The sequence below is a fragment of the Passer domesticus genome, chromosome 3 (genome assembly GCF_036417665.1).
Source record: "Passer domesticus isolate bPasDom1 chromosome 3, bPasDom1.hap1, whole genome shotgun sequence".
Lineage (NCBI taxonomy): Eukaryota > Metazoa > Chordata > Aves > Passeriformes > Passeridae > Passer > Passer domesticus.
Genome location: NC_087476.1, coordinates 114,690,259 through 114,718,243, shown reverse-complemented (window position 1 = coordinate 114,718,243; position 27,985 = coordinate 114,690,259). Strand labels below are relative to the sequence as shown.

The following is a 27,985-nucleotide window of genomic DNA, read 5'->3' as shown; positions in this document are numbered from 1 at the left end:
GTCCTTGTCCACGTGAATATCTCCAATTTCTCCCTGGGCACCTGTGCCTGGCCTTAGCCACTCTGAAGATTTTTTTTGTCTCCATGTGATTTTCCTTGCTGCTCCTTGTGCCTGTTGCATCTGCTGTGCACCTTCAAGGACAGCCTGTCTCCACCTGCTCTGGAACTTTTTGGATAGTGGGAGAGTGCAATTAGATGTCCCTCCTGCCTGAGCAGAAAAACTCTCTCTCTCTTCTCTCACATTGTGTGCTCCATCTCCCTGACCATCCTGGTGTGTTTCTGCTGGACCTGCTGCACTTTCAGTGCCCCTCTTACACTGGGCAGCCCCAAACTGGGTGCAGCACTGCAGATATCCCAAAAGTACTGTGCAAAGGGGAAGGGTCTCCTGCCTTGACCCACTGTGCTGCAACTCATACAGCCCAGGGTGCTGTTGGTTTGCTTTATTGCAAGGTGGTATCATTGTCTCTTGTTCAGGTGGCAAGAGACTGAAGATTCCAGGACTTTTATTCAAACACATGTTTGCAGGCTCTAGGAATACACTTAGGATTGCTGCCAGGGAATGTGTCCCTGAGAACGTGCTGCCCACGTTCCCTTGAATTTTGGGCCTCTTTAGGCTGTCTCAGTTTTGTCTCCCAAAAATAAATATTTCCAGATTTTTGCTAGATACTCTTTGATTATTTGGCTTTGGGCTTTAGCATAATGGAGGTCAGTCCCTTCCTAAATAAAAGGATAAGTCCTACTTCCTCAGGCAGTCCTGGAGGAAATGAGCTGCCCAAGTGAACTGATGTGGAATTTAAGTAAGAGCTAGCAGGCATTGGCCTAAGACTATCTGCTGATTTGACTGCAGAAAGAATGACACGCACCTCTGATAACTCGTCCTGTGGTGAGTCCTGCCAGATCCAGGCTGTGCCTGGATCCTGAATGATTACTGCACTTCCTGGTGGCTTGAGGAGTAGAAAAACAGATGAGAGGTGCAAATAAACTCATTTTCCTCTAAAAATAACTGCAGTTGGCCAGAGGATGCTGTCCACAAGCGTAGGTCGACAGACAATTCACTGTGCATGGCTAAAGGAGTGTGTGTGTGTGTATATCTCTATATTTGTGTATCTTCATGCTGTGATATCTGTATGAAACTATTACACCCAAGCCAGATTGGCTGTTGAACTTCAGCTTGGTTACGTTTGCTCAAGGCGTGGCAAAAGCTTCCCCATAAAGGAGAGCAGGGATTGGGCCAGCCCGTGTCTCTCTGTGGGTGCTGGCTGGAGTCACGCCGGAGACGCTGCAGGTAAAAAACATCCCTTGGTGTTTTATTTAGCACGTGATGAAGCAGGTGAAATACAGGTAATAGGGCTGGAAAAGCACCACAGACACGTTGAGAGGGATTTGCCTTGGAGAGACAGAATAAATTAGAGTCGCTATCCTTAATTTTACCTGGAGGGGAAGAAGAGATGAATCTGCCATCCTAGAAAGAGGCTCCTCTGTAAAACGGTAAGTTGTCAGAAGTAATTGGATCAAGTGGGAGTAGAGATTCTAAGATGAGGAGGATGCTATAGTTACTGTAGGCTGGTGTTAAATGAGGTAGAAAAAAGGTATCTGGAACTGTCCTATGCTGTGTATGCAAAACGAGAAGAAAATTGAGTTAATAAATAGCCAGAAGGGAGTACTTCACAGGCTGTTTGGAGCAGAAGGTCGTGCAAGATGCCACTGGGAAAGTAATTTCCTTGAGGGCTGCCAGAGTGCCTGGCTTTGGTTTTGATTTTCTGTGGTACCCAAGGCTTTTGCACATGGTGTGTGCAAGGAGCTGCTGTCCATCTGGGGTTTGGGACACCCACGTTCTGGTCCCTGCACTGCATCCTCAGCTTGCTGTCTCTGCAGGAGGCTGCTGCCTCTCATTTGTTTCTTCCTCTGAATGCTAGGAGGGATAATAAACTCACACTTTCCTTCATTATAAGATAATTCTGGAACTGAGTCCCTGACATTTTTACAATGCTTCAAGTACGTGAATGACAGGATCTTAGAGGAAAGAGTGCTGGCAGTACTGTGGCATATATTGAATATTATGGGGAGATGAAATGTAGCTTGATAGTTTGGAGTGTTTGAAAGGAAACGGGAAGAAGGGCTGCTGACTTTTCAGCTCTTCTGGTACTCTTTGTTGTGTTTGAGAAAATTAGTTGCTCTTTCTAAAGTACAGAAATTCAGCTAAGCCAACATATAATGGAAATGTTTTGAGAAAATCAGTGGAGAGGAGAAGGTTCAGCTATGAAGTACGCATGGTTTCTAATTGCCTATTTCTACTTTCTACTCCATGAAAAATACCAAAGCCATTGAAGGAAATTATGTCTGTACTGTGACATAAATCTTTATGCAAAGAGTAATTAGCTGTCAGTAGCTTTTGCTGCCATTGAGTACCTGATTATAGTTGTGGCTTGACATCTTTGCTGAATGAGAGCTGGAGGGAGACAGGACACACCTTCACTGCTGCCTTTTAGGCTGTTCAGTGCAGAGAATGCTGGCTGCTTGGGGTTTCCCCATGGATTTCTGCAGGAGTCACCAACCTTTTTGCCCTGCTGTGTTCAGAGACTCCTCTTTCCTTCCCATCCTTTCCAGCTGCATCACTTGATCTCTTTATATCCTTCTGTCTGTGGATTTTCCTCTGCTTACTTCCTCTCCCTGTTTATTGGCTGTTTGTCCCTTTCTCAGGGACAGACAGCACGGATATCCCTCTGCTGAGAAGGAAGAGGAACCAAAAAAGAGCAGCAAAGTTGGGTGTGATTCCCTTCTCCATTTCAGATAAGTAAGTGTGTTGAAGGAGATCCCAGGACTAAGCAAATGTTTGTTTAGCCCCTCCTGAATGTTTACCCCTTTCTGAATAATAATTTCTTCCCTTAGTTGCGTGGCAGTCTCTGTTTTCTTCAGAGTTTGACAATGTGTCTGAACCAGACTTTGTGTTTGGAATCCCTCCCTCTCTCCTTGCATCCTGTGGCAGGCAGCAGTGCAAGGGCAACATCTCCAATATCCATTCCATTATAGCTCTGTCCCTTGAAAGCCTTTAACAGTGAGAAGCTCCCCAGCCAAGCAGTCAACATTCAGCTTTAACAACTTTTGTGACCTTTGCTGTTGCTGATGGACCCGTGGGAGCCACGTGGGAGAGCTGTGGCCAGGAATTCAGGGTGCTGCTCCAAAAGAGGCGACCATCAGAGCATGTTGTAGCAGCCAGGGCACTGCTAGCCAGGTCCTGACCCCATGGGCTGCCTGCAGAGGGGCATGGGTGGCTGTGGAACTCATGTGTCTGTGCTGATGAAGATATTCCTGCAAGGGAGTAGTAGTTAAGTGTGTTATTTTCCTCAGTCTGGTTGCTAATTTAATCCCAATATGTTAAACAACGTAATTAAACACACACACACACATGCTAAAAGCTCTTGTTCTCTGTCAGAAGAGAGGGAACGCGTGTCAGACCCAGCCTTCAAGCTCTGTTAATTTTAATTTGAGCTTTGGAATTAGTAATCAGTTTTGCTGGAACACTGTTTCAAGAAATAGATCTTAGCATGCACGGAGCCTGGGCACAGTTTCAAATGAGTATTTGTTAAGAAGCCATTCCCTTGTCGTGTTATGGTACATTACATAAGATTTATTTCCATTGTATTAAAAAATGCAAACCCCAGGGGAATGCTCTCTCTTCTTGTTGGCCAAGGGTGGTTTTGGATTTTTTTTGTGGGGCTTTTAATTAAAACAATGAGATGCAAAACCACTTATTTGTTTAGGCTGTTGTTACCATGCCAGGAGGCTAAGTGACTTGAAGCACTGAGAAAGGTGATGAGACTAAGTAAAAAGGATGTAGGGAGGGGAGTGGGGGGGCTGTATCACACCTTCATTGCAGCTGAGCTGTGCTTTTGACATGTGGGAAGAATTCACAATACAAACCTGAGGCTTTGCTCTTACTGGAGCCATCTGCTCTATTTGTGCAGCACCAGGGACATCTCAGATCTACAGATAAGTTTGTTTGGTAGAAAAGAGCCCTTTCATCTACAAAAAAAAATTTGAACAACAACAAAAAATCAAACAAGCAAACAAAACCAACCAACCAAAAGAGCAATGGCATCCTGTTGCTGGAAAGTGAGACTAGGTGACTTTAGGCTAGAAATTAGCACAGCAAAGTTAATTAACTGGAGGTGAGGCTTGCCCAGGGCATGTGGTGGATTTTCCAGTGCTGAATTATGGAAGCCAGGAGCTGGGGGCAGGAATCCCTGGATCAAGTGTGGTGGAATCCATAAAGCAAGATGCCAGAGCAGGATCACAGGGATTCTGCCTTTAAAAGTCTGTTGATAAGGGGCTTCTCTTTTCATAGGGAGAGAAGCAAAAGGGGAAATATAGCTCAGGATAGTTAATATTTTGGTTTTGTGGGAATGAAGGACAAAAACTGGGGTGGACCCTGAGTCATGTGTTTATCCAGCAACATGTAATTCTGTGTTATGACAGGAGCTGAAGGAACCAGGAGGCAAGGCAGGCTGCACATCTACTTCTACTTCTCTGAGCCCTGAAACCACAGCAGAAGCTTTCAGCTGAAGGGACATCCCCAGGAGCTGGTGCCCAGGTGTGTGTCTCTGTACATCCCTGTGGCTCTGGGGAGCACACCTCACAACTTGTGCTCTGGTTGGACAGAACCAATTGGTTTCTTTAAGCCCCAGTGCCACTGGCCCCTCCAAATGTGCAGTTTTCCCTCTTTCTTGTGTCCTTCTCCCACACCTGCACTAAAATTTCTCCCATCCCACAGTCCAGTGCCTCCATGGAAGGCGAGCTACCTCCCTTTGGAACAAAAGTAGATCTTTGCTGGCAGAACTCCTGCTGTGCTTTTTAATGCCTGTAAAGGGACAGAGCCCTCAACAGGAGATTTTGGCTCCTGCATCCATCCCTAGCTGTGCCAGCAGGTGTATTAGCAGGTCTGTTCACTCCAGGGTTTCACTGTGTGTATGAAATGTTCATTTCCCTAATTAAAGTTCCCCTTTCTGTTAGACACATTAACAGAGAGGGGTTCCACCCTGCTTCAGAATGGAATACCTGGAGAAGCCACGCAGTGACTGCCCAGTTTAAACAGCAGCTTGAAATCCTGTGCTCTGGGCACAGCTGTGATTCCTGACCCGAAGAGTTTTGGGATCCTGTGGGCATCATCCCTGCCCACACTCCCACTCCCCTCTTGTGCAGCTCCTGCTCCTTCCCCTGTGCTGGCTTATACTGCAGCTGTACCTCAGTGCTCACACAGCAGCTCGCTAACAGCTTTGCTCTCTGTCCTCGGGGAAGACTCCAAATTCAATTTGTAGCACTGACAGCACCGGTTTAAGATAAACCAGTGGGGATTTGACTACTGCTCTTTCCCCATGCATTTCCAGCTAATAAGGATTTTGTCACTGTGGCTGCCCTCAGTTCTGCAAGCTGCAGCTCCACAGCCCTTCTGGTGGGAGGGGGAGGTGTTATCCCACATACCCCTGGTGCACCACTTTGCATCAGGAAACTGATGGCAGTCCCTGTCCTCCCCCCACAGGAAAAGGGCACGATGCTCGCTCCCATGCCAGAGCGGGGCTGGCAAACCACAGGAGCCACAGGAAACCTCCAGAACCTGAAGAAACTGAACAGCCAGGACTTCAGGGACCTGCGAGCCTCGTGCCTGAGCCGAGGGCTGCTCTTTGAGGATGCCACCTTCCCTGCCCACGCCAGCTCCATCGGTCCCACCCTGCTCCCGGAGGAGAAGCTCCGGCAGATCCAGTGGAAGAGGCCAACGGTGAGTTCCAGCAGCTGGGGAGCTTTGTGGCACTGCTGCTCCATGGGACCACTGATGGCCAGTGGCTAAATGGTGGTGTGAAAAACACCAGTCATTTGTTTTAAAATATTAAATTTTTAATAGTAATAAAATGGTTATAAAAAGAGTAATACAAATTAGAGCAATAAGAATTTGGACAATCAGAGTTAGGACAATAAAAAAGCAAAGAATTACAAATGTTCAGATGCTTTCCTCTTGAAAGCATGCATCACTAACAAAGAATTAACCTTTAAAAGCAATAGCCTGACGTATGTTCATGTATCTTATACACTATTCAAAAATTCTTTTGAAACGAAGGGTGTTTTCTGGTTATTGTCAACTTCCCCCCCTCATCTTGTAAATCAGCCATCTCAGTCCACACCAAGTTTGTTTCTTCCCAATAAGGAGGCAATGATTCTTCTCTTGGAGATTTTGGTGTCTTGTTGCTGTTATCTCCGTGCGAAGAATTTCTTGAGCTAGTTAGAAAAAGTTTCTTACATAGCATAGTTTCTACTTTAATATTATGTCATAGCCTAAAACTACATTTAGCACAATACTGAAAAGGATTAATACTTTATAACTTTCTAGCATAACACATATAATATTCATTTTAATATTTGCAAAGAGCCAATCATAAAATATGCATTTTTCACACTGTGTTCAGTAGGAGAGTAGATCTCAAGGGGAACACTGGAAGCACAGTTGTAAGGAGGGATCCTTGCTGTGGGATGTGTGGAGGGAAGAGAACCTGTGAGAAACAATTGGTCACTTTTAAAAATGTTAAAGGTTTATTAAATGTTAACAAAAATTACAACAAAAGAGCTAAATGAGGAACAGTTGTAGCACTGGGAGCCCCCGTGACAATCAGCCAGGTGCTCGTCTACAAAATGGATGCTTTGCCTTTTATATCTTTAGCCCCTCCCAAAGTTTTTTCAGTCAATCCTTCCTCTGCTGTCCATGGGTAGCGATTATTTTCTTGTATCTTGGTTGGAGGTCAGGTGTTGTTACCCTGAGACCCTTGGTAATAAGCTGGCCCTCTCTAAATGCCCTGACTACTGAGGCTATTAAAAGGGGGAGGGAAAGAGGACTGTGGAGAGACATGTCACAGTAACATCACTATGCATTTTAACATCTACATAATATCTGTCTCTTAACTGTGAGAGCCAACTGTTGTATTACTCATCTGTAACACAACCTCTGCAACATTAATGATTCCATTAGGCACATTTTTGTAGGAAGTCTGCTTCCACCTGTGAACCTGACTAGAAATACTGTTCCAAATTTGATCTGCTTCTGAAGGATTTTGTGCAAACCTGAAAAGTTGTTAAATTCTGTTGAAGATCTCTGATTTCTGTAATCCAGGCGACTGACTCAGCAATACCTATTTTAAAGTAATTGGGACAAGGCGGGAGATGAAGTTTGTGTGCTGATTCCCAGTTGCAATTTAATTGCAGTTATCGTCTGGCATATGGAAGTTTAGAATGGGAGGTGGAATCACATGCTCAGCTCTTTTATCCCAGGACCTAATTTAGGAAATCTTCCCGTGGTCCAACTGCTCTGTAGAGCACTGCTGTGTGCCATTTGCTGCTGGTGCAGCTCCTGGATGAGCCACGTGCTGCCCCTTTTCTGGATTTTGCTGAGCACATCTCTACTGCCTGGGGGCTTTGGCTTCCCTGGGCTGGGAGGACAATGCCTCAGGGTATAGAGACAGTGGCTGTGAGACTGTAAAGAGACAGCACGAAACAACAGGAAAATATTTATTTGGGTGACAGATGTGTTAGGGCAGTGAGGGTGTGCTGGAGCTTGGCAGCACGGTGGCCTTGGCACAGCAGCAGCAGAGGATGCAGCCAGCGTGGATGTTGAAACTCATGGATCCCAGAAGGGAAGCAGAGTAGCCAGGACAGCCTGCAGAGCTGCTAAATGTGGATGCCCACATGGAAAGGCAGGAAACACAGCTCATGGTAGGTGTGGAGGTGCTGGGTGAAGATATTTGGGTGTCTTCTGTGGAGGTGCCATTGTCTTCTGCAGAAGCTGCTCCTACCACAGGCTGAAGGTCTGGGCTTCTCCTTAGGCAGTTTTCCTCCAAAGTCTGTGTCTGATGAGAGTGCAGCTGGTGTTGTGTTTTTTCACTCTGCCTATGGGTTCACAGCAGGTGGGAATAATCTCTCTTGAAAGTTGGTTGTATTAGGAAAGTAACTAAAAATGCAAAGGAGAGGAGTTAGTTGCCTCTGTTTCCAGTCTGAGAGAGAAAAAGTAGGATAACTAAGCATTAGACTCACAAAAGACAAACACAGATATTAGAAAGGGCTCTCCAGGGGCATTTTAAAGATGAATAAACTGGAATAAAATGTTATGATACAGTTCTCTTAAGTACTAACACCCTGGTGCTTTTGCAGCAGAGAAGCGTAGGACTATAAAAGCATACAAAGTGACTTAGAAACCCAAACACCACTGATTTTGAGGCTGTGGGATGAACATCTATCCCACTCCAATATCCTGAGAGTTATTTCATGTGCAAAGGGACTGACGTACCTTGCCAAAAGCAGAATCTGCTGCTCCTAGTGCTTGAAGTTTGTCAGGTGAGGCAGATATTGGAGAATTCCCTTCTATTTTGCTGAATCCATGAATACTAAGGTTGTGAATAAAAGTTTTTGTGCAATTGGTTTCAAAAATTTACATATATCCTCTCCATCCCAGCACTTCCCTTCTGAAGATTTTTTTTTTTTTTTTACAGCCGCTAGCAATTTTCCAGAGTGTTTCTTTTCAGGAAGGAACAGGATCAAAATCCTTGGCTTTGCTAGAGCTCTCCTTCAAAAAATTAAGCCATATGCTCACGGCCCAGGGTTCATGATGTGAGCATTGAAAAACCTTTTGTTCATTTATAGAGGCTAAAGCAGCATCACCAGCTGCCCTCTATGACAGGGACAAAAGTTGAGACTGCTGACTCAACTGGGTCACCTGGAACAGAAACTCAGGATTCCAGTGCTGAAGAAGGCCCCATTTTTATTTTTTTTCCTCAGTTTGACCAAAATTTTCACCTGCAGATGTCCCCCAACCATGCAGGCTTCACCTTGCCAGACAAAATGCAAGATAAAGGGCTGAGGAGAGCAGCCAGAAATTCTCAAACTTCACCACAACAGCCATGCTGTGTCATGGTGACATCAGTGTGGCCTTACTTTCCTGACAGGATGAAGCAGGGGTAGAAGGTGTTGCTGAATTGCAGTGTTTGCTTTTCATTTAGAGAGCTGCAGATGTCTTGAGTGAGGGGTCAGGAGGCAAATAAAGCTGTGTTTGCTTTTCATAAGCCCTGAAAGGCCAATGCTGTGTCCAGTTGCCTCTGGGAGTTGGTCCCCCAGGAGGACGAGGGAGATATCAGGTGGGGCACCTGTCACCCATGCAGAAATGTTTGTACAATCTTTGTTCCTAGCCCATTGCAGTGCTAGGGATATGTGATCCCAGGTGTTTAAGCTACCTAAACAGCTCAGCCAAGAGATACCTATAATTTCCCCAAGAGAGACTGTTTCCAACCTGAATACATCTCCCAGAGACTCAGTGCAGTTGTATCCTGCTGACAAATCATGGCCAATTTAACCTGTATCTGTATTTTTCCCAGCCTCCTCCATTAGCTCCTTCTGACATTAAAATAAATCTGTCTGGAATTGTACCTGTGACTGGCATCTTGGTCCTAATAATCTCTTAGCCTCCATTTACTGTCGTGCAGTATCTGGTTATTTAAGTTGTAGATAGCAATTATAACTGCTGTCTTTGTTCCAGATCCAACTGAGCAGTTGAGCTACATGCTGCTTCTATTTTACCTTGTACATTGTCAAGAGAATTGCCAATTACACTCAGATTTGGAGTCTTCATATCTGAGGATAATGTATAAAGTGGAGAGAAAACAGCTTGATTTCAGGCAGTGACAGTCAGCAGTGACTGTCAGAAACAACTTTTTGACTTGTAAACTCATCTTGTTTAATAGGCAAGTGCCTGAAAAGGGAGGGAAGGAGCACCAAGACAACATTTGGAATTTCACTTTTTCCAACTCTGCAATAGTTACAGTCTCCCATCAGATGGAGATTGCTTCAGGCTGTGTTTGCATCCCCAGGCCCACAATCTACACCCATTGAAATGTGAAATCTGTAACAGGTTTTGCATGTGGTATTTCAGGCATTACTAGAGGTCAGGCTGAAGGTACCAAATACAGCCGAACCTCACAATTAATTATTCCTTTGGTTCACCAACAGTTTTGAGAATTGGAAAAGAAGATCTGTTTTGGACTGAATAAAGTATTTTCTATAGCTAGGCTTTTCTAAAGATCAATCAAAGGGAAATTCTCTGTGAAGAATTTTGTCAGATTTTAAAAACTGAAATGCTCCTTTTAAAATGTTCAGAACAATTCTTTTTCATTGTTTGCTGCTTTTCCTTCACACAAGCTATTGATTGGAACCGAGGAAGCCATGAAATGATTAACTGTTGCAGAATATGCATTTTTATTCAATTATTGTTCAGGCTAAAGATTTCTCTCTGTCCTGATCATAGTGCATAATACTGTGCAGATGCAAAATGAAATTGAAGGAGGATGGTCCAGATGATATGCATTGTGGTGATGCTAAATGTGGAATGCTTTACTTCAGCTAACATTGGTTATATTTTCAGATATGATATGTGTGAGGGGAGAGAGATTACCACCCGTGCAGCAGTGCCCTGCACCAGGGCTCAGTGTGGTGTCCATTGTAAATGTGAAGGATAGTCCCTGATCTTCAGTACTTATGCTTTAGAAGAAGGCTAAAATGGGCAAAGGGTGAAGTTGCTGAAGGTTTTTCTGAAGGGTCCTCAAGGTTGCAGACTACTGCTCCTGCCCTGCTCACCCTTGGTCTCTTGGGAACCCATTATGGAATGAGGGGATGCTGAGCAGGAGCTGTCAAAAGAAGATCTGTCCTCTGATTAGCATGGACAGTTATGTGTGGGAACAGCTGGAAGAGAAGCTGCAAGGAGGCCAGTGGAAGTTTGGGGATCAGCATGGGAGGGGAATCCCTGAGTGCCCCTGATGTGACTTGCAGGGATGTGCCTGGTGAAAGGACTGTCTGAAAGAGCTGACAGGGGCTTTGTCTGCATCATCAGCCTGTGCAGAGCATCAGGGCACGGACTCCTTGGGTGTTTGTCTCAGGTGTCTGGGGTCATGTTGATGCCTCATGTTTTAGCTTTTATATTTTTCAAATTCTGTTTTAGTGTGTAGTTCTGAACTTCGTATTAAGGGATAGTAAGCTCTCTTCACAGAGTAAGGAGACAAAACAATTCCTTCTCTAGCTGGGCACCAAGGACAACCAATCCAATATTCAGGCCCAAGAGCATAAACAACATGGTCTAAAGAGAGAAAAGAAGGATGGGACTGCATGGGCGAAAGCTGTAATTGGACAATTAACTCCAATATGCTAATGGACCAGAACTTATAAAATGGAAGATCCCATGACTGGTTGTCCATTTTGTGACGATTTTGGGTTCATCTGGGGTGTAGCCCTGGCTGGGCTCTTGTGCTGCCCAAGGTGGATCCATTGAGGCCTTTTGATAAATCCCTACTTTATTCTTTAACTCCATCTAGCCTCTGTTCTAGGTCAGCCTTCACAAGGCTTCAAGGTGATGAGAAAGGTAGTGTCCAAAAAATTCCTTGGATGGGAGGTGCAGAAAGAGACAGTGTGAACTCAGGCAAGGGATACAGCTTGTTCTCATAGCAGAGCCCTGTGCTACTGCACTCAGCACCTAAAAAACATTGGAGAAAATTATACTCATTGAGCCAATGCTTGTTAGCTGGGAAAAGTGATCCATCATTTGAATCACTATGTAAAAGGCTGGCTCATGTTTTCAATTCCCTTCCTCTGTCCCTTCCCAAAGAAAACATAACCACCTTTCAGCAGCAGAGTATCTATTGTTATCCTCCATAGCTTTTGGTGATTATTTGTTCCTTGGCCTGTTATTTATTTCCCAGAAATTTCCAAGAATTAGCATCAGCATTAAGGAATTTTGAATCCAGCAGCTGACTTTAAAAAATAGACCCTTTAAAAAAATAATTTTGAAGTTAGCATCTTTCTAGATGGATAAGCTGAGTTGGATTTCTTACTGTATCAGCCTTGGCCTGTCTGTAGCTGGAGGGCAGATCTCATTCAGGCAAGAATTTAGACAACAATTTGAAGTTAACCCAAAAACTAGTCTCTAATAGAAGAGGAGAAAAACAAAGAGAAACCTACCAAAAACAAAAAGAAGAGCAAAAAGAAATGCAGGTTGTGACTTTAATGAGGGAAGTCACAGGAAATGTGTGGCAGTGAGGGATAGCAGTGTCCTGCAGGTCTGTCACTTTGGGGCCAGCAGTCCCTGCCATGAGCCAAAGCTGCTCACCAGCTGTTTGTGGTGGAGTCACAGCTTCCGTCTTTCCCAGGGGCCTGGAGGCTCTTGGATCCTGTTCAGTGTTTCTCCGTGATGAAAATCAAAATCAATCCGCCTTGTTCTTCCCGAGAGCGCGTGTGCAATCAGGGTAATTGAACGGGAGCAGCATCCCCAGGCTGCCACCGTCTCAGCCCTTGCCTACTCAGCTGATTGCACCTGACCTCGACTTGGAGATCATCCCTGAGGGCTGGGGAAGCTGCAGTGCATCACCAGCCATTACATCTGTCCTTCTGGAAGATGGAAAAGGTTTATTTGCATCGTATTTCCCGACTCCATTGATCTTTGGGGAGAGTTGATTGTGAGGGGGAATTTGTGCATCCTGGCTGGATTACAAAGCAGTGCTGCTCACTGCCCTGCTTCCCTACAGGATCATGGGGCTGTGTTGGCTAGAGGGTAGTTGGTAAGACCGTGGCACTTCCAGCTTTTATTGTATGATCCCAGGGGGAGGTTCCAAGACCTCTAAGGAAACTGCCTCTCAAAGGCTCCAGGTACACAAGACTACTTCCCTTGTTCGCCTCCTTTGTCTTTGCCTCCTTTGTTTTAGCACTGAGCCACACAAAGCAAACAGGTTTCAGGTAAAACCTGAGCTGGTTTCTGTTTTTGTCTGGTTGTTGACACCAGTCCATCCTCCAGCAGACTTAGCTTTCACATTTGTGGGCTCCACGCCTGTGTGGAGTCTGGTGAGCTCATTCTTCCGATGCAAAGAGAACTGGAGCAGAGCGTGGCTTTTATAAGCAACCAGTGCATTTGTATTGAAATCAGGCAATTAAGAATTGAGCTATTCTGCTGTAAAGCAGGGAATTGAGTTCTGTCAGTGCAAGCAGACCCCTTGAGAGTAGTCTGATTTTTCCTATTAATTTTGGCTTGCTTGTTTATCCTCTCCCTCTCCAATCTGTTGGAGACTAGTCATTGCATGCCAGATCTTTGGTGTGGCCCAGCACAGTTTATATTGTGTGGGTTGGAAAAGACCTTTAAAATCATGGAGTTCAACCATTAATCCAGCACTGCTAAGCCACCACGTCCCCCACTACCACATCTACAAGTCTTTTAAATACCTCCAGGGAGGTGACGGTACCACCTCTGTGAGCAGCCTGTTCCAATGCTTGGCCACCTTTGACTAAATGAATTTTTCCTAATATCCAACATAAACCTGCCCTGGCACAGCCTGAGGCCATCTCCTCTTGTTCTGTCACTTGTTACCTGGGAGAAGAGACTCTGTAGCTCCTACCTGGCTACCACCTGCCTTCAGGCAGATGTGGAGTCACCCCCCTGAGCCTCCTTTTCTTCAGGCTAAAAGAGCCCAGCTCTCTCATCTGCTTCTCATAAGACTTGTGCTCCAGACCTTCCACTAACTTTGTCCTTTGTTCTGCCCTCCCTGGTTATCCCAAATTTCTTATTTCTGTGGAGGTTTCCTGTGGTTATGGGATGTATGGCAGTGGTGTGACTGACCCCTCCTCAGCACGCTGCTGGGCAGGGCCTGCAGCCCAGGGAACTGTGGTACCGTGTTTATTTCTTAATCCACAGCAACACTATTACAGGCACAGCAGTGCTGCTGAATTAACATTTGTCCAGCTGAGAACAGTTTGGCTTTCAATAAATAGCAGCCTTTTTATTTGTCATAATTTGTGTGTGTAGAACAGGGAGCATCATTACTCACCATGGCAGGATGTGTAAGGATGGTGGAGATGCAGCAGGGGAGAGCAACCCAAATGTAGCTGAAGGGAAGGATGTGGACCTGTAACAGGGCTGGGATTTTATTTTAGGGTGAAGGTGAACTGACCAGGAGGTGGCTCTGCAAACAGGCAGCTCCAGCCTCTTACCCCTCAGTGCCTGCATTCAGAATCATGCTGAGCCAGTGGAGAAATGTGGGGGAAAGTGGCCAGCACCCAGCCAGAGCAGCCTGCAGCCAGACTGGCTTGCACTGCCTAGGAAATCCCACCTCAGGCTTCCAGCTTTTCACAGAACTGTTTGACCGTGTCCTTTGCATGTCTGCGTGTGGTCTACATCTACACCACTCACCTCCAGCTCCTTCTGGGGACTTGTTCTTCCCTAAAAATTTCAAGCAATTATAAAAAGAGATTTAGAGCTAAATGCATGTACAGGACACTTTCCTTCCACCTCTCAGATTAATTCTCTATCTTGCCCTTTAGACGAACAGTACTTGTGTGGTAAGACCATGCTCTAGAGGATGAACTGGTTTGAACTTGAACTTCTCTTTCTTTTTGAATACATAATGAAGTCTTCAGTGGGCCAGGGAAAGCGAGTGATCAGAGCTTTGTCCTGGGGGGATGAGTTCAGGCAGAGTGCTTGACTTGCAGCCCATATGGCTGCCTTCACTGCTGGGCTCATAGATTCTCTGAGAACAGACCACATGCCTCCCTGAGCTCCCTCTTCTTTCCCCTTCCAGCTAAAACTGAAGTGTCTTGGTGAAAATGCCACAAAGCCTCATCATTTCTCAGTGAAACAGGGCACTGCTTCTGGACAGACATGTAGTTAAAGCTGTGGTTCCTCTCTTTGTCATGCAATTTGAGCAGTAGGAAATAGTGAGGCTTGCACATTTGGTGTAGTGGTAACTATGGGTTTAGCTGTGTTTTGCAATAATGGACGAGATGGTGTTTTATGACTGCTGTATTCTTGCCTTTGAAGGAAGAGGAGCTAATTGAAGACTTCCTTTCCTCACGGTTGAAAAGGTCCAGATTTCCAGAGCACTTGCATCACAATTATGTCCTCTCTGTGCTCTGTCAGAAGCCCTCTGTGGGTCCAGACAGCTGCTGAGCAGCCCCTTCCCCTGGCTAGTGGAAACAACACACTCTGCATTGTGTCTCAGTGATTATCCCAGAGCCAGTGCAGACTCCTGGAAGCAGAGCTCCATGTGCTGTGGGGAATAGAGCATTGGAGAGTTCCCTCTGCCAGCCACAGATGCCTGTGTGCACAGGCACAGGGCTAGGCCTGACTTCAGATTATATCTTTTCTGGTTTTAGACTAAATTGCCAGTTTCTCTCAGCAAGGAAGCTGCTTAATGACTCAGCTCATCCCTGTTTGCTCCCTGGGGAGTCAAACACCTTGGTGGGCAATAGAACATTTGGTGAGGCATCTAATGGGCTGCCTTTTGAGCCAGTCCCCACAACAGCACTAGCAGGATCCACAGAGCACTTCTGAGCTTTAGCATCCTGGCACGGAGCACAGCATCAGCCCTTTCCTCGGGGGTCCCACAAAGACACAGCTGCCTTCCCGTTCCTTTCAGGCTCATGCTCCTGCATGGTGCTTTCCCCTGTGGCAGCTATGCACTGTAGCCCAGCCACCCTGCTTCTGGCAAGCCAGACTTCAAAGCCCTCAGAAGTGATGGGGGAAACAAAAATAGCCATTCCTCTATGCTGTTGGTTTTCTGGGATGTCTACTAGCAAGTCAGCCACACACAAAAGCACGGGCAAGTTCAAGGCCTTGCCATGCAGTTTAATCTTTCCTGCTTGTGGGAAGTTTCGAGTTCACCCAGGTGAGGGGCACAAACTGCTGTGGGAAATGGAGGTAGGGAGAAGATAAGGCTGGGATGGATGTAGAGCAGAAGGTAGAAGGGTTCAATGCTGCTTCTTCCTTATACAATAAGCAACCACTGCTGCTGGTGGCCACACGTCTTAGGCCTGCTCCCATGCCATGGGTAAATCTCTTGCTGCAAATCCCCAAAGTCCTGGGGTAGGTGGGGATGGCTGTAGGAAAGCATCTCTCCAGGAATTTGCCTGCTGAGGCTGCTTTCCCCCACATCAGCAGTGCTATGGCAGCATGATCTGCCCACCAGCCTGGAACAGTGATGTTGCATTGCATCTTTTCCTGACAGGGAAAGTTTTTAGAGGGGTTTGATCATTGTGGAGCCATTTCAGAAAGCTGACAGCATTTTCTAATGCTGGGCTCATGAAAGCATGCAAGTCATGAGTCACATTGTGAGCTGGTCTCGTTTTTGTGCAGCATGTCACCTCAGCTGGGGAAAGGAATGGCAGGGCCTGTTCAGGGAAGGGCTGCTGTATTTTTTTTTTACCAGGACTTTTTTTCCTTCCTTTTATCTCTTTGTTTTCTTACATGTGTGATGACTTGCCTATTTCAGGCTGATTGCTCTTTCAAAACAGAGCCTTACCTTGATGGAGAGTGCCAAGGGTAATTCATGGGGGATGGTGAGGCTGTTCCTTCCTGAGCACTCAGATATCCCAGGCCAGTAGCAGACACAGCTGGGAGAATGGTTCACATTTCTGTGTGCAAAGCCAGGCTCTGAAGTGCTTCCCCCTTCACTGCCCAAGCAAGACTCTCAAGGAAAATTCTCCCTGAATCAAAAATGTCAGCCAGGCCTATGGGATTTTGCAGACAGAGATTAAGCTCTCTTTCTATATCTTCCTCACCAGAGTGAAGAAAAGCAGCCCAGGCTGACCTGTATCAGACCTGAATGGAAACACAAAAGGCTTAGAGTGTAAAATGCTCCCAGACCCACTGCTGAGCTGAAGTGTAGACCCTGTTCCACTTTGCTTGGAAACCGTGTGTCTCTGCCCTGCTGTGCCCCAGGAAAGTGCATGATTGCACTGCCAAGCTCAGACCTCTCTCTGAAAGGTGTCAGTAGCATTAGAGAAACCCAAATGAAAACTCAAGGAGCACCCAGCCCCAAATCCCATCCCTAGGAATGTCTGAGCAGATTAAAGAAGAGATGACTGAGTATCTCCTCTGGCTTTGTTGGTGGCAGGCAGCAAAACATCAGGGCTCAATAAAAGCAGTTTTCAGACCTGGAAAAGGTAGGCAAGGTCTTCAAAGGGCAGGAACACACTGCTGGCAAAGGCTGGCTATTCACACTGTTCTTTGCATTTTCTTTCCTCCAGGAACTTCAGAGAAATCCTTATTTGATCATGGATGGAGTTAGCAGATTTGACATCATGCAAGGAGAAATAGGTAAGGTGATATTCTCGATTTGGAGGTGATCTGCACAAAGCAATGACCTGTGACTCTTTGCCATGTTCCAAGTGCTCGGTGGGAAGATGTGGACAATGGTAGCTGCAGTAAACAATCAGTGCAGGTCAGTCTAGACTGGCATAAGTCCACACACAACTGATTGCAGATATTTAACAGGATTCCCAAATGCAGCAGCTCAAATCTTACTTTTGTCTGGCATCTGCCTTCTGTCTGTGTAAGGCCAAGCTTAGAAACGAAGATCTAGCTGAGATCAGGCAGGTGCTTCAGAAAGAAGGGTCAAACACAGTTAAGTGTGAGTAGATAAATAAGCACAGATCCCTACTTCTGTAGGGCTGAATTTTCTTTCCTTCCTAATGTCTTCATTTGACTGCCAGTGTTTTCTTCCTGTGGATATTTCTTTTTAGCTCCTCCCAGTATCAGAGTATGAATCTGCACCCTGTGGCAGTTCCATCTTGTGCTCTGTGACCATGTTTATCTTTGGGAGCAGGCCTACTCCCATGTAGTAAGAAATGCCTTCCCATTTCTCACTCCACTGAGAAGTTTGAAGGTTTCCTAAAGAGTGTTCTGGACTGCAAGTCTCAACATGACTGCAAAAGATAGGAGCAGCCTGAAAGTAGAAAAGGGTGGCTGGTGACAGCTGGGTTCCCAGTGGACATGGTGGTGAATCCTGGGCAGTGCTTCAGCATTTTGGAGGGGGGAAAGGAGACAGAAGAATGTTGGTTGCTTTTAGCAAAGTGGTTCTTAGATGTTGCTTTCTGAAGAGTCAGCTGTGATCCAGAACAGCAAGTAACTGACTGGATGCACTGGATTCTTCCCTCCTCTGAGGTGACTGCTGGATGCTGGCTGCCCTGGGCTCCCTGACACTGCGAAAACAATTTTTGGAAAATGTTTTACCCAAGGACCAAGGATTCCAGGAAGATTATGCTGGGATTTTTCATTTCCGGGTATGTATCCCCTGTGGTGTTGGTACCACTTGAGCTTGGCTGGTTGGATTGCAAAGGGGTCCAAGCTGCAGCCCCACATCTCAACACCCTTGGATGCTTTGGTTCTCCAATGCTGACTCCCAATTCGGAACTTTGCAGAAAATCCTGAATTTTTTAATGATTCCTTGTGCTCCAGGTGGTGCAATTGCACTTCAGGGAATTTGATGCCCTTTTCTTAAAGCTATGACTGCAAAGGCAGCAGTACCAGCTGTTCAGGTAGATTTGTGTACATATGTGTTTTAGATGGCATTCTGGTGGCTGCTTTGATTTGGGCAGTCTGTTATGGCTGTCATCTCACCTGCACTATCTATTTGGGCTCATTTTCTCTCTCCCCACTTCACCTTGCCCTTTTAGCTCGTTGAAACGGCTGGAAATTACAAATCCTTGGAGACAGATCAGAGGAACAGGCTTTTGATATTTTGAAAAGAGATTTGTTTCAGAGAGAGGAACAAGGCTTTTTAGTAAATCCCGCTTTCTACCAACTCCTAAAATTGTCTGAATCTCCCAGGAGGGTGACTCGGGTAGCAACTGGCAGGCTCTGCTTGCTTGTGTCTGAGTCAAACAAATATCTGGTGGGATTAGAAGAGCTTGCAGCACCATTAAACTCCAGAAGCTAAACTGGATGTGGAGAAAATCTGGATAAACTCAGCCATTCCTCATCCCCCCTAGTTCACAAATCTCTTTTGTTTTATGCAGTTCAGCACAAAACAAAGAGCTCTGGTAGTGGGACTTCTTTGACCTCCTAGGCTCTTGTGGAGCAGCACCAGGAGGATTATCTTGTGGACAGTCTAAATTTTGCCCTCTTCCTTTGCTCCTTAGAATACCAGATGTTTCTGTCTTGGCCCATTTCCAGCATACACTGCCACACTGTGTGAGATAAACCAGCTGAAGGGACACCAGTCTGCTTAAAACACATTAAAAGGATGCAAGCTAGATTGTCTTTCATGGGAGCTTTGAAAAGATTAGTTAGGCGCAATCCTTAAATCTTAAGCAGTATAAATACCTTACAGTATTTGAAAATGTTTTCCCTGTCATCTCATCTGCAAATCAATGCAACTGTTTCTGGCTTTCCTTGAGCAATAAACCCCTGAGAAAGCTCCTCTGAATGGAAATGCTTCTCTGCAATGCCTTTCAATTATTCCATCAAAGATATTTTACTGCCATCCACAGGCTAAGCAACCAGTCCTCAGTTCAGTGAGGAATCGCAAACAAGGCATGTCATATGCTAATAGAAAAATTTTAGCTTATAACTTTTTTCCCACCATTTTGGAACTGGAGCATCTTGCCTCTCAGGAGCACAAGGGGCTGCTCCAGTGTTCCTGTACAGCAGGAGCTGTTCAGCTGCAAGAGTCAAGGGTGTTAAGCACTTCATCAGCTGTAGTTAAGATGGGCAATGTTTTTGTCTCGGGAATAATTACAGTGATGTTATTTCCCCAGGGATTAAGCTAGTCCCATGTTTGTATAGGAATCCCTTTGTCTGCCACAGAAACTGTGGTGCCTATGAGGCAGAGTGTGACACTGCTTGTGACAGTGAGGAGCAGCGCCTCAACTTGGGAAAAAGCAGAAGTGTTCTGTAGAGGACTACGGGGGGTTATTGCACAGGGCATCAACTCACAGCTGGAGGGATCTGCCCTGGGTGTTAATGTCCCTGCTCTCAGGAAGAAACAGATGAACTCTTTAAAGACCATAAATGGTCAAGACCCCAGTTCCAGGAAACATCCAAAAATGCTTTTTAACATCATACAAAATGTTAGTGTATGTTAGTGTTAGTTGATAGACATGCAATTTTCTCCTTACGTAATTTCAAAACTGAATTTTTCTAAGATTCCTGTTATGGAAGGAAAAAAACAAGTAAAAAAAACCACACAGCATTCCCCCTTTGGCCATCAGGGCCCTAGATGTGTTGTTATCATCTTGGGACTGTCCATTTCTTTTCCTTCTCTTAAGCCCAGGAAAATAAAGTCCTGATTTAAAAGGCTTATTCTAAATGTGGAAGCAAAGAACTTCCCTCTTTGCATCCTGCCTAAATTGCAGTTCTTGGTTTTATTTACTACCACATTCACAGCTGCAGTACTTAAATCCCATAAAGGGATATAAAGAAATTTCATTAAGCCAGACTCAAGCCAAAAAGTGAACCCCTCTGAAAGCAGGAGAATGGCTTCTCCTGTGCCACTCTTGTACTTCTGGAGCATTCTAGGATTTCACATGAGGTTTCTTTTTCCCACTCTGGCTTTTCCTGTCCTTGTGAGCTCAGATGAGACCACCATCTGAAGGTCTGTGACAGTCAGGACAAAGCAGCTGTCTTTATCCAGCTGAAGAAAAACACAGTGCTGCTTTCAGACAGCCTCGATGCTTGAGCTCCCCACCAAACATGCCCAAGGAGCTTGACTTTTGGAGAAACATCACTCAGTGGGTTTGGACTGCATGAATTCCCACAGCAAGTCCTGTATGTTCTCCTTATTTACCTGTTGTGATGGCACATGAAGCACTGGGGGGAGGCATGGCTGGATGTCACACCTCTTCTCCATTCAGACCTGCTCCTGGGTGTCGGCTGGTGGCAGAAGGGCTCCTTAGGTGACTGAAAGGACACCTTCTTTAGGACAGTCCTTTTGCCTGTCTCTCCTTCAGGCAGAGGACAGCCAATGGAAGGCTTTTCCTCGAGCCAAAATCAAGCAGAAGCCCCAGATCCCTCCTGGAGCTCAAGTTAGAGGTTCCAACCCTGCTGCCTCCTGCCACCACCAGTGTAGGAAGGGAGAGCCTGGGTGAGGCAGAAATGTGAGTAGGATCAGACCTGCTTTCAGCTGAGCAGTCTGTAAGCTGCTTTGCTGCTGGGCAGATCTGGTCTTGTGCTTTTCTAGCAGAGCAGCTCATTTTGGGGTTTTTCATTGACCGAAGCTGTTGAAATAAAATCGTGCTAGACTAAATCTATTGCTGGCATACTTCCACTAGAGTCCTTAGCATTACTGCAAATAAGAGCTTGGCCTCTTATGATTTCGAATCATGCTAAGCTACATTAATCTGCTAATGACTCTGGAAATGGCTCCTTTAGTTCATCCCCGCAGATCTCTATTCCTGTCTTTTCCCTTGAAAAGTTTCATCAGCTGGATCAGCTGGAGAAACACCTGCTCTGTCCACATGCTGGAGAGACTGCCTGTGTCCTTCTCATCCATCAAGGAGATGGATAACACCTCAAAACAGCCTTTAGTCACTACACTGTCTCCATCCATGACAGCGTGTCAGAGTCTTAATTGAAACACAGAGGAAAGGAAATTTAGAGGCTGGATCGTGACAAAGCCGCTCTGGCCAAGAGCTGCGCTGTGGGGAAAAATCCAAGTGTGGCTGAGGAGTGAGGCTCATGGAATGCTGATTATTCTTCATCTTCTTGAAATCTTGCTATTGCCCATGAATATTAGCATGCTCCCCACCTCTCCTCCCACTGATTGCAGGACTGGCTATACTCCCCAAGGACTTTCCCTGCCACTGGGAAATCCAGCCAGTTGGTGGCTTGTTTAACAATGGGGACCATTAGCCTGAGGCAGTTCAGGAGAGAACTTGCACATATTCATGCTTTAGATTAATTCCTGTGCTAATTCAGGAGGATTTTTCTTTCTGTGGACATTAGTGCTTAAAAGAGGCTCATTATTTTATTTTCTCTGTCTCTTTTTAAAATATATTTTTATTTTATTTACTTCCAGTTCTGGCAATATGGAGAATGGGTGGATGTAGTGATAGATGACCGGCTGCCATTCCTAAATGGAAGATACCTCTCTGTACACCCCCGAACTTCAAATGAGTTCTGGCCATCCTTGCTGGAAAAAGCATATGCCAAGTAAATACACCTGGTCTGTTCTTCCACCCAGTGCTGAATGCTTTCTGTGGGTGGTTTCACTCTCTGCCTTGTGCAAAGCACACAGGAAGGAGTTCAGGCTGACAGAGGTCTATGTGGTTCTCTGCTTATGTTGGCTGCAGCAAACATGGGGCCAACATAAACTGGAGATGTTGGCCTTGGGTTAGACCTAGCTCTACCCAGCCCTAAAGGCAGCTTAAATCCACCCAGTTCAGCTCTGGGCTGTTAATGCCCGAGAAGCAAAACGAGCAGTGGTGACACAAAAGGGCCTGGAATGTCCTCCTGCTTTCAGGGAAACTTCTTTGTCTCTGTTTTCCTTTCTGTGCTGTCCTCTGTTTAAGACTGCAGAGTCCAAGCATGGATTATCTGTGTTTACAGTCACTAATCAGAGATCATGTGGGTGTTTGGAGCAGGCAATGAGAGGAAGCATGACTGAAGAACGTGCCCAGGCACAACACACACACTGCTAGGACTCTGATCAGCTCTCACTTCACAGGGAGCTCTGACTCTCAGCTGAGGTCCCCAGAGTGTGCAGGGTAAATAATGCCTAATAAAGAGATAACAATTTGTAAAAATCCTCTGGAGAGAGAAGGGATCAGATTGTGGTCCCTTAGCATTTGCCCATTTCTCGCTATTAAAAATGCTGAAAAAAAAGTCCTGTGTTAGGGGTGGTATGAAGGGCTGGAACTTGGTACCTGAGGCTGGTGTAGCATTTGCACTGCAGTGAAGAGGAGATGAAGAAAAGAGATAATAATTTTGGCAGATTTGGTCAGGAATAAGCAAATGTTAAAGCAGCATGAGAGCGACTCAGGAAGAAGATGCATTTTGCCCTGAGATATCTCAGAAAAGTTGACTCAGGATTCAGTATCAATTTGCTGCATAAGATTTTAATTACAATGCATACCAAACCTCTATTAAATTAAAGTTGCAAGCAATGCTGTTTATGAGATTCCCATTGGAGAAGTTATTCCCCAATGCCCAAGACAAATTCTTTTCATCAGTGTAGGACAAGGACAACTCTTCAAAATACAATTAGCTGCAGACTTCATTTGATTACATTCATTAAATACAGTGTGTATGGTGGGGTTTAACAGCATGCTCTACCTGCTCTAAGTACAGCATGTTCCAGCTTATTTGCTGTCTCAATAAAAACCACACGATAAAAACAACAAGGACTGTGTTGGCAATATTAAATTATTATCCTATTATTGTGCTCTAGCAGAGTGAACTGGGAACAGTGCTGAGAACTCATTTCTGCCTTGCCCTGGAAGCATGGGTAAATACCTTCACCTCTCTTTTCCTTTTTCTCATTTGCAAAAGGAATACTGGCCATTTTTGTGAAGAGTCCTGTATAAGTAGGATGTAGAAACTAACAGTTCAGCTCCATTTGACCTGAAACATCCATTTGAACCAGTCATCCTTGGCTCCCTTCCTGCTCAGAAAAAAGAAACTGAATGCTTCAAGATGAGATGCAGCTCATCTCCCAAAAATGCCTGTGCTGGCATGAGATGCACTTATTATTTTCCACTGTCTGTGAGTGGCTCTGGACTGCTGCCTCACATGGGGATGAAGGTGTAGAAAAAGCTCCCCCTTTGTCTCCTTCCTTCCACAGGGCACATGTTGTGCCTGGCCAAGTATTTCAGTCACGTTTCCTTTCATTGCCTGGCCACAATGTCTGCACACCCTGGGCTCCTCTGTGCTCACCACCTCGATGCACACGCTCATTTTTAAAGCAAGCACTGTGTATTGTTTATGAAAACAGTGTAAGAACTAATTAACTTCTCTCTCTTTTTTTTCCTTTTTTTTTGTAAATATATTTTAACATTTTTCCATAGGCTGCAGGGCTCCTACCAGAACTTGAATGGAGGCTACCTTTCAGATGCTTTAGTAGACTTCACAGGTGGAGTCCAAGTGCAGTTTTCATTGAAGGATCCACCTCCTGATCTGGAGGAGATCCTGAAAGCAGCTGACAAATCTCGGTGTCTCATGGGGTGCAGCACCTCAGTCCAGGTGAGTCACAGGGGTGGTCACAGGCCTCTCTTGGCTCACTGGGTTTGCACAAAGGCTGCTCTTTGGAGGGGAAAAGGAAACCCATGATCACTCTGTAAAATAGTTGCAGTTTATGGATGCCCCAAGGCATCTTGGCAGCAGAAAGGAGCTAAGATTGTTTGGTAAGGGCTGTAAAGGCATTTGGGCAGATGTAGATGGATTGCTCTGTCCCAGAGGGGGCTGTAGCTTCTCTCCTGGCCAATTCCACTGCAGTAGAGTGGTGTTCTCTTCCAGCAGGCCTGATTTTGGCCTCCTAATTTTGTGATCAACTCTGGCAAGGCCAAAGCACACCTCTCTTCTGTGAAAGGATTCAATTCTCTCATTGTGCCTTGCAGGGTTACTGGTATTAATGCTGGGCAGTTGCAAAAGGCTTTGTGATATTCGGCAAGCACCTTTGATGAAATGTCTCCAGGGCTTCCCCTACAGCATGTGGCATGTGACAGTGAAGGGTGTGACACTGCTGCTGTGGTGCCTGCTGCCTCAGGACAGGAAGCTTGGCTGCTGCAAACAAGCCAAGGACTGTTCTCTCAGCTCAGGTGGCTGACCTGGCTGTGAGGGGCAGGGAAATTCTGAATTCCCCAGTCTGACTGCAAGCCACCCAGTCCAGGTCGTTCCACAGTTGCAGCACCGTGGAAGGACTTGCAAAGAAGTGTAGATCTATACATCTACAGATCTACACTTTGCAATTTCGTTAAATTTCCTGGCTCACTTGTGGCTGCAGTGGGAACAGCCACATTCCTGTGGAGTATCTCTGAGGAGCTGCTGTGGTCAGGCTTTGTTTAGTGCCGTGGTAATGACAGTCCTGGGAGCTGGTGGCTGTGTCCTTGTGGTGTGGCAGGAGCTAAAAGCTGTGCTTTCTCCCTTCTGCAGTCAAGGAGGAACATAGAGCTGAGGAATGGCATTGTACAGGGCCATGCCTACACCGTCACAGGAGCTGTGAAGGTAAGGTCAGGGACTTGTTCCTGCCTGCACATCTTGTACTGATGATCCACTACAGGGCAGCTGTGCTCTGCTCCAGTCAGAGTGATGTGAATTAGCTCCACACTCAGGGGGGATTGCTGAAAGCACATGGTTCAAATTCCAAGAGATGGAAGGACTCTGGCACAACAAAAAAAAAAAGAGGGAGGATATCCCAATCCATGTTGATTTCTAATGGAAAATGCAGCTGAAGTTTACTTTTGTTTTGGGACACTTCAGCAGCACATCCCAAATACAATGCAATACCAGTGTGTCAAATACAACATTTCTGGAGATTTTTGTTCCATGCTGACTCTTTAAAAATGTGCTTTTGTGTTTCAAATGCAAGTAGAAGCGCCGGCTGAAATTGTGGGATTTGTCATATGATGCAAATCTACATTTGTTCAGCTCAATCACAAGCTGCCAAAAATCACTGTGTGAAAAGCAAATCGCTGGTTCAAGAACAGCGTTTCTCCATCTTTTAAAGCTGTTGTACTCATGCAGAACTGCTCCTGGCTGAATATTAATATTGATGATCTGAGAACCAATTTATCACATGGATCAAAAGAAATTAAGGATTTTTTACAGCCAGGAGTCAGAACATGGCTTAGCCCAGTAAGCTGTAGTGCACACAGGGAGAGTTAACAGTGAAGAAAGAAACCAAACAATAGCTATGCTGTCAAGCAAGATAGCTACAAAACCTTTGAATCTTGGAACCAAAAGTACCTTGGAAAGGGGATGTTGCTTTCCCTAAGCTACTTTCTTCCTTATCCTCCTCTCTGTGTTGGTTTTCTCGTGCCATGGCATGCTTGGTGCCATGATCACAGCCAGCATGCTGTTTTTTGGAGGCAAGGGGGTACAAAATGGAGAGAAGGGGGTTGCCAAGCTCCAGAGAAGGCCCCAGCTGTCTCTTTGCAGGGCAGGGGCAGAAGGGTGCCCAATTCTGCTGGAGGAGAAGCAGGCTGTTCCAGCCTCCTGCTGCTCCTGGTGTGTGAGACAGGAGAAAGAGCCTTTGCCCCATTTAATGAAGTGCCAATACATCCAAGGGGGAATGATTGCAGGCTGGGCCTTTGCCTGGGAAGAGGCTGCCGTGGTATTGTTTCCAACACTGTGTGCATAAGGAGAGCCAGAAAACAAAGGTTTGCTTCTCCTTTCCACTTCCACCATTTTGGCTTCACTGGCAAAAGTTAATTGTTTCTGACTTAGATCAGTGGCAGCAAAAGGAGGAAAGCACCAGAAACCCCAGGTGCTGCAAACCACAGCAGTGTGGATGCAGCCCCACAGATTCTGCTCGTCACCCGCGCCCTGTGCTGACTGCTGGCTTTCACTCCAGGCACTCTGCTGACCTAATTCCTCAAAGTCCCTGCCTTTGCTGACTCACGGCATCAGATGTGCAGAATTAGGCTCTGGAATTTCCCAAGGCTGTTGGATTCATGCAGTGTGACAGGAATGCTGCTGCTTCTCTCTGTGTCAGCTATTCAGTATCCCCAGGAAGGGAAAGTGGGCGCGGTTTTCTCTCACACATCATTCCTTTGCAGTATGGCAGAAGGCACTGATTTTTCACTGCTGGGAAAATGAGATCAGAGGTTAAAGCTGGTCTCTAAGGTGTAGAGGAAGTTCCATATCACAATTGTGAAAAGCTGTGACTGAGTTTGTTTTTCTTTCCTCTTTACAGATCCCCTACAAGAATGGCTGGAAGCATATCATCAGGATCTGGAATCCGTGGGGCCATGGGGAGTGGAAGGGGCCCTGGAGTGATAAGTAGGGTCTTAAAGCTTTAATATAATAGTGGATCAGTCTTTTATAAGAACCTCTGTTCTGCATCCATTTTAACAAAACAGATATTTCCAAATCAGTTAATTATGAGAATTATTTCCATCTGCATAGCAACTGCCTGCAGAAATCCAATCCAGGGGAAACTAATGCAGCCTTGCTAGGCTCAGGTGTCCCTTCTTGTCTGTGTGTATGCATTTTACCCAGTGCATAATTCTACAGAAGTCATGGATGAAGGACCTCTTGTTTCCTGGAGTGAGCTCTGACCGTGTCCTCAGATGCTGGCTGGCTGCTTCTGCCGAATTCTCCTGCAGAAATCACACATCCACCTTCCTCCTCTTTCTTCTGCTCCTATGAGTCTGACTCTGGGAAGAGGATGGTTAGACAAGCCCGTGGAGCAGGGACAGAAAGGGACAAAAGGGACAGAGGGACAAAAAGGGTCCTTGGTTATTCCAAAGTGCCAGGGAATGGCTTGAACTAATCTTTTGGATCCTTCATGCTTTGGGCATGAAAGGACCACTTTGCTGCCTGTGTGGATAATCTAACATCTCTTTCCTAAAGAAAGGAATTATATAGGGTGCAACAGTGTTTTGTAAATAAATAGATCTTAGTTTTCCTTTTGGAATTGCATCGGTGTTTCCATGATTAGAGAGATGTTCTTGTGTCACTCTTAGGTTATTTAATAGCGTCCCACCCCTCCCTATTGCTAGGACCACACACAAGCACTCTGCTGAGAAAAGTCAGGCTGCAGTTCTGGATCTGGAAGGGTTGGTGGGTTGTGTGGATGTCTAGGGCTGGGATAACAGCTCTCTGCTCAGGCAGCATCCTCCCATCCTTTTGGAAGGGTGGACTACAGTCCTAAGTGTAATTGAAATGTCAGCAGCACGTGCACAGGTAAGCTGCACAGATCAATAAATTATTGATTCACGTGCTGTTTATTTGTCTTAAACTCTGCAGAAAGTACAATTATCACTTAATTATAAACATGCTGCTTGGAAACAACACATTTGACTGGGTAATGTGCTCTCCACGTGTCAGTGGAATATCAGTGCTTCAGGGTGCTGTGGCTTGGTGCCTCACTAACCTCTCCAGCATGGGGACAGGTGACCAGGACAGCAGGGAGGATTCCCCAGCCAGGCTGGGCAGCTCAGGCACAGCAAAGCACAGAGTTTCATTTGCTGGCCTTGGCTCTGTAGGTATCACC

The 27,985-nt window shown here is 45.8% G+C and overlaps 1 protein-coding gene across 5 annotated transcripts in view; it reads left to right on the top strand.

Annotated features, from left to right (window-relative positions):
- The window catches only part of CAPN13 (calpain 13), a 69,072-nt gene that overhangs the window by 18,554 nt on the left and 22,533 nt on the right, over positions 1-27,985 (top strand). For 3 of the 5 annotated variants that reach the window (XM_064415324.1, XM_064415328.1, XM_064415329.1), the window contains 8 exons: positions 4,476-4,590; positions 5,536-5,772; positions 17,082-17,151; positions 17,998-18,116; positions 21,851-21,984; positions 23,838-24,012; positions 24,922-24,993; positions 26,684-26,769. In XM_064415324.1, the coding sequence (XP_064271394.1) occupies positions 5,548-5,772; positions 17,082-17,151; positions 17,998-18,116; positions 21,851-21,984; positions 23,838-24,012; positions 24,922-24,993; positions 26,684-26,769 (881 nt within the window). In that variant the 5' untranslated portion in view covers positions 4,476-4,590; positions 5,536-5,547. Of the gene's footprint in view, positions 1-999; positions 1,488-4,475; positions 4,591-5,535; positions 5,773-17,081; positions 17,152-17,997; positions 18,117-21,850; positions 21,985-23,837; positions 24,013-24,921; positions 24,994-26,683; positions 26,770-27,985 lie in introns of those variants that run through there. The other 2 variants (XM_064415327.1, XM_064415325.1) reach the window with 2 other exon arrangements.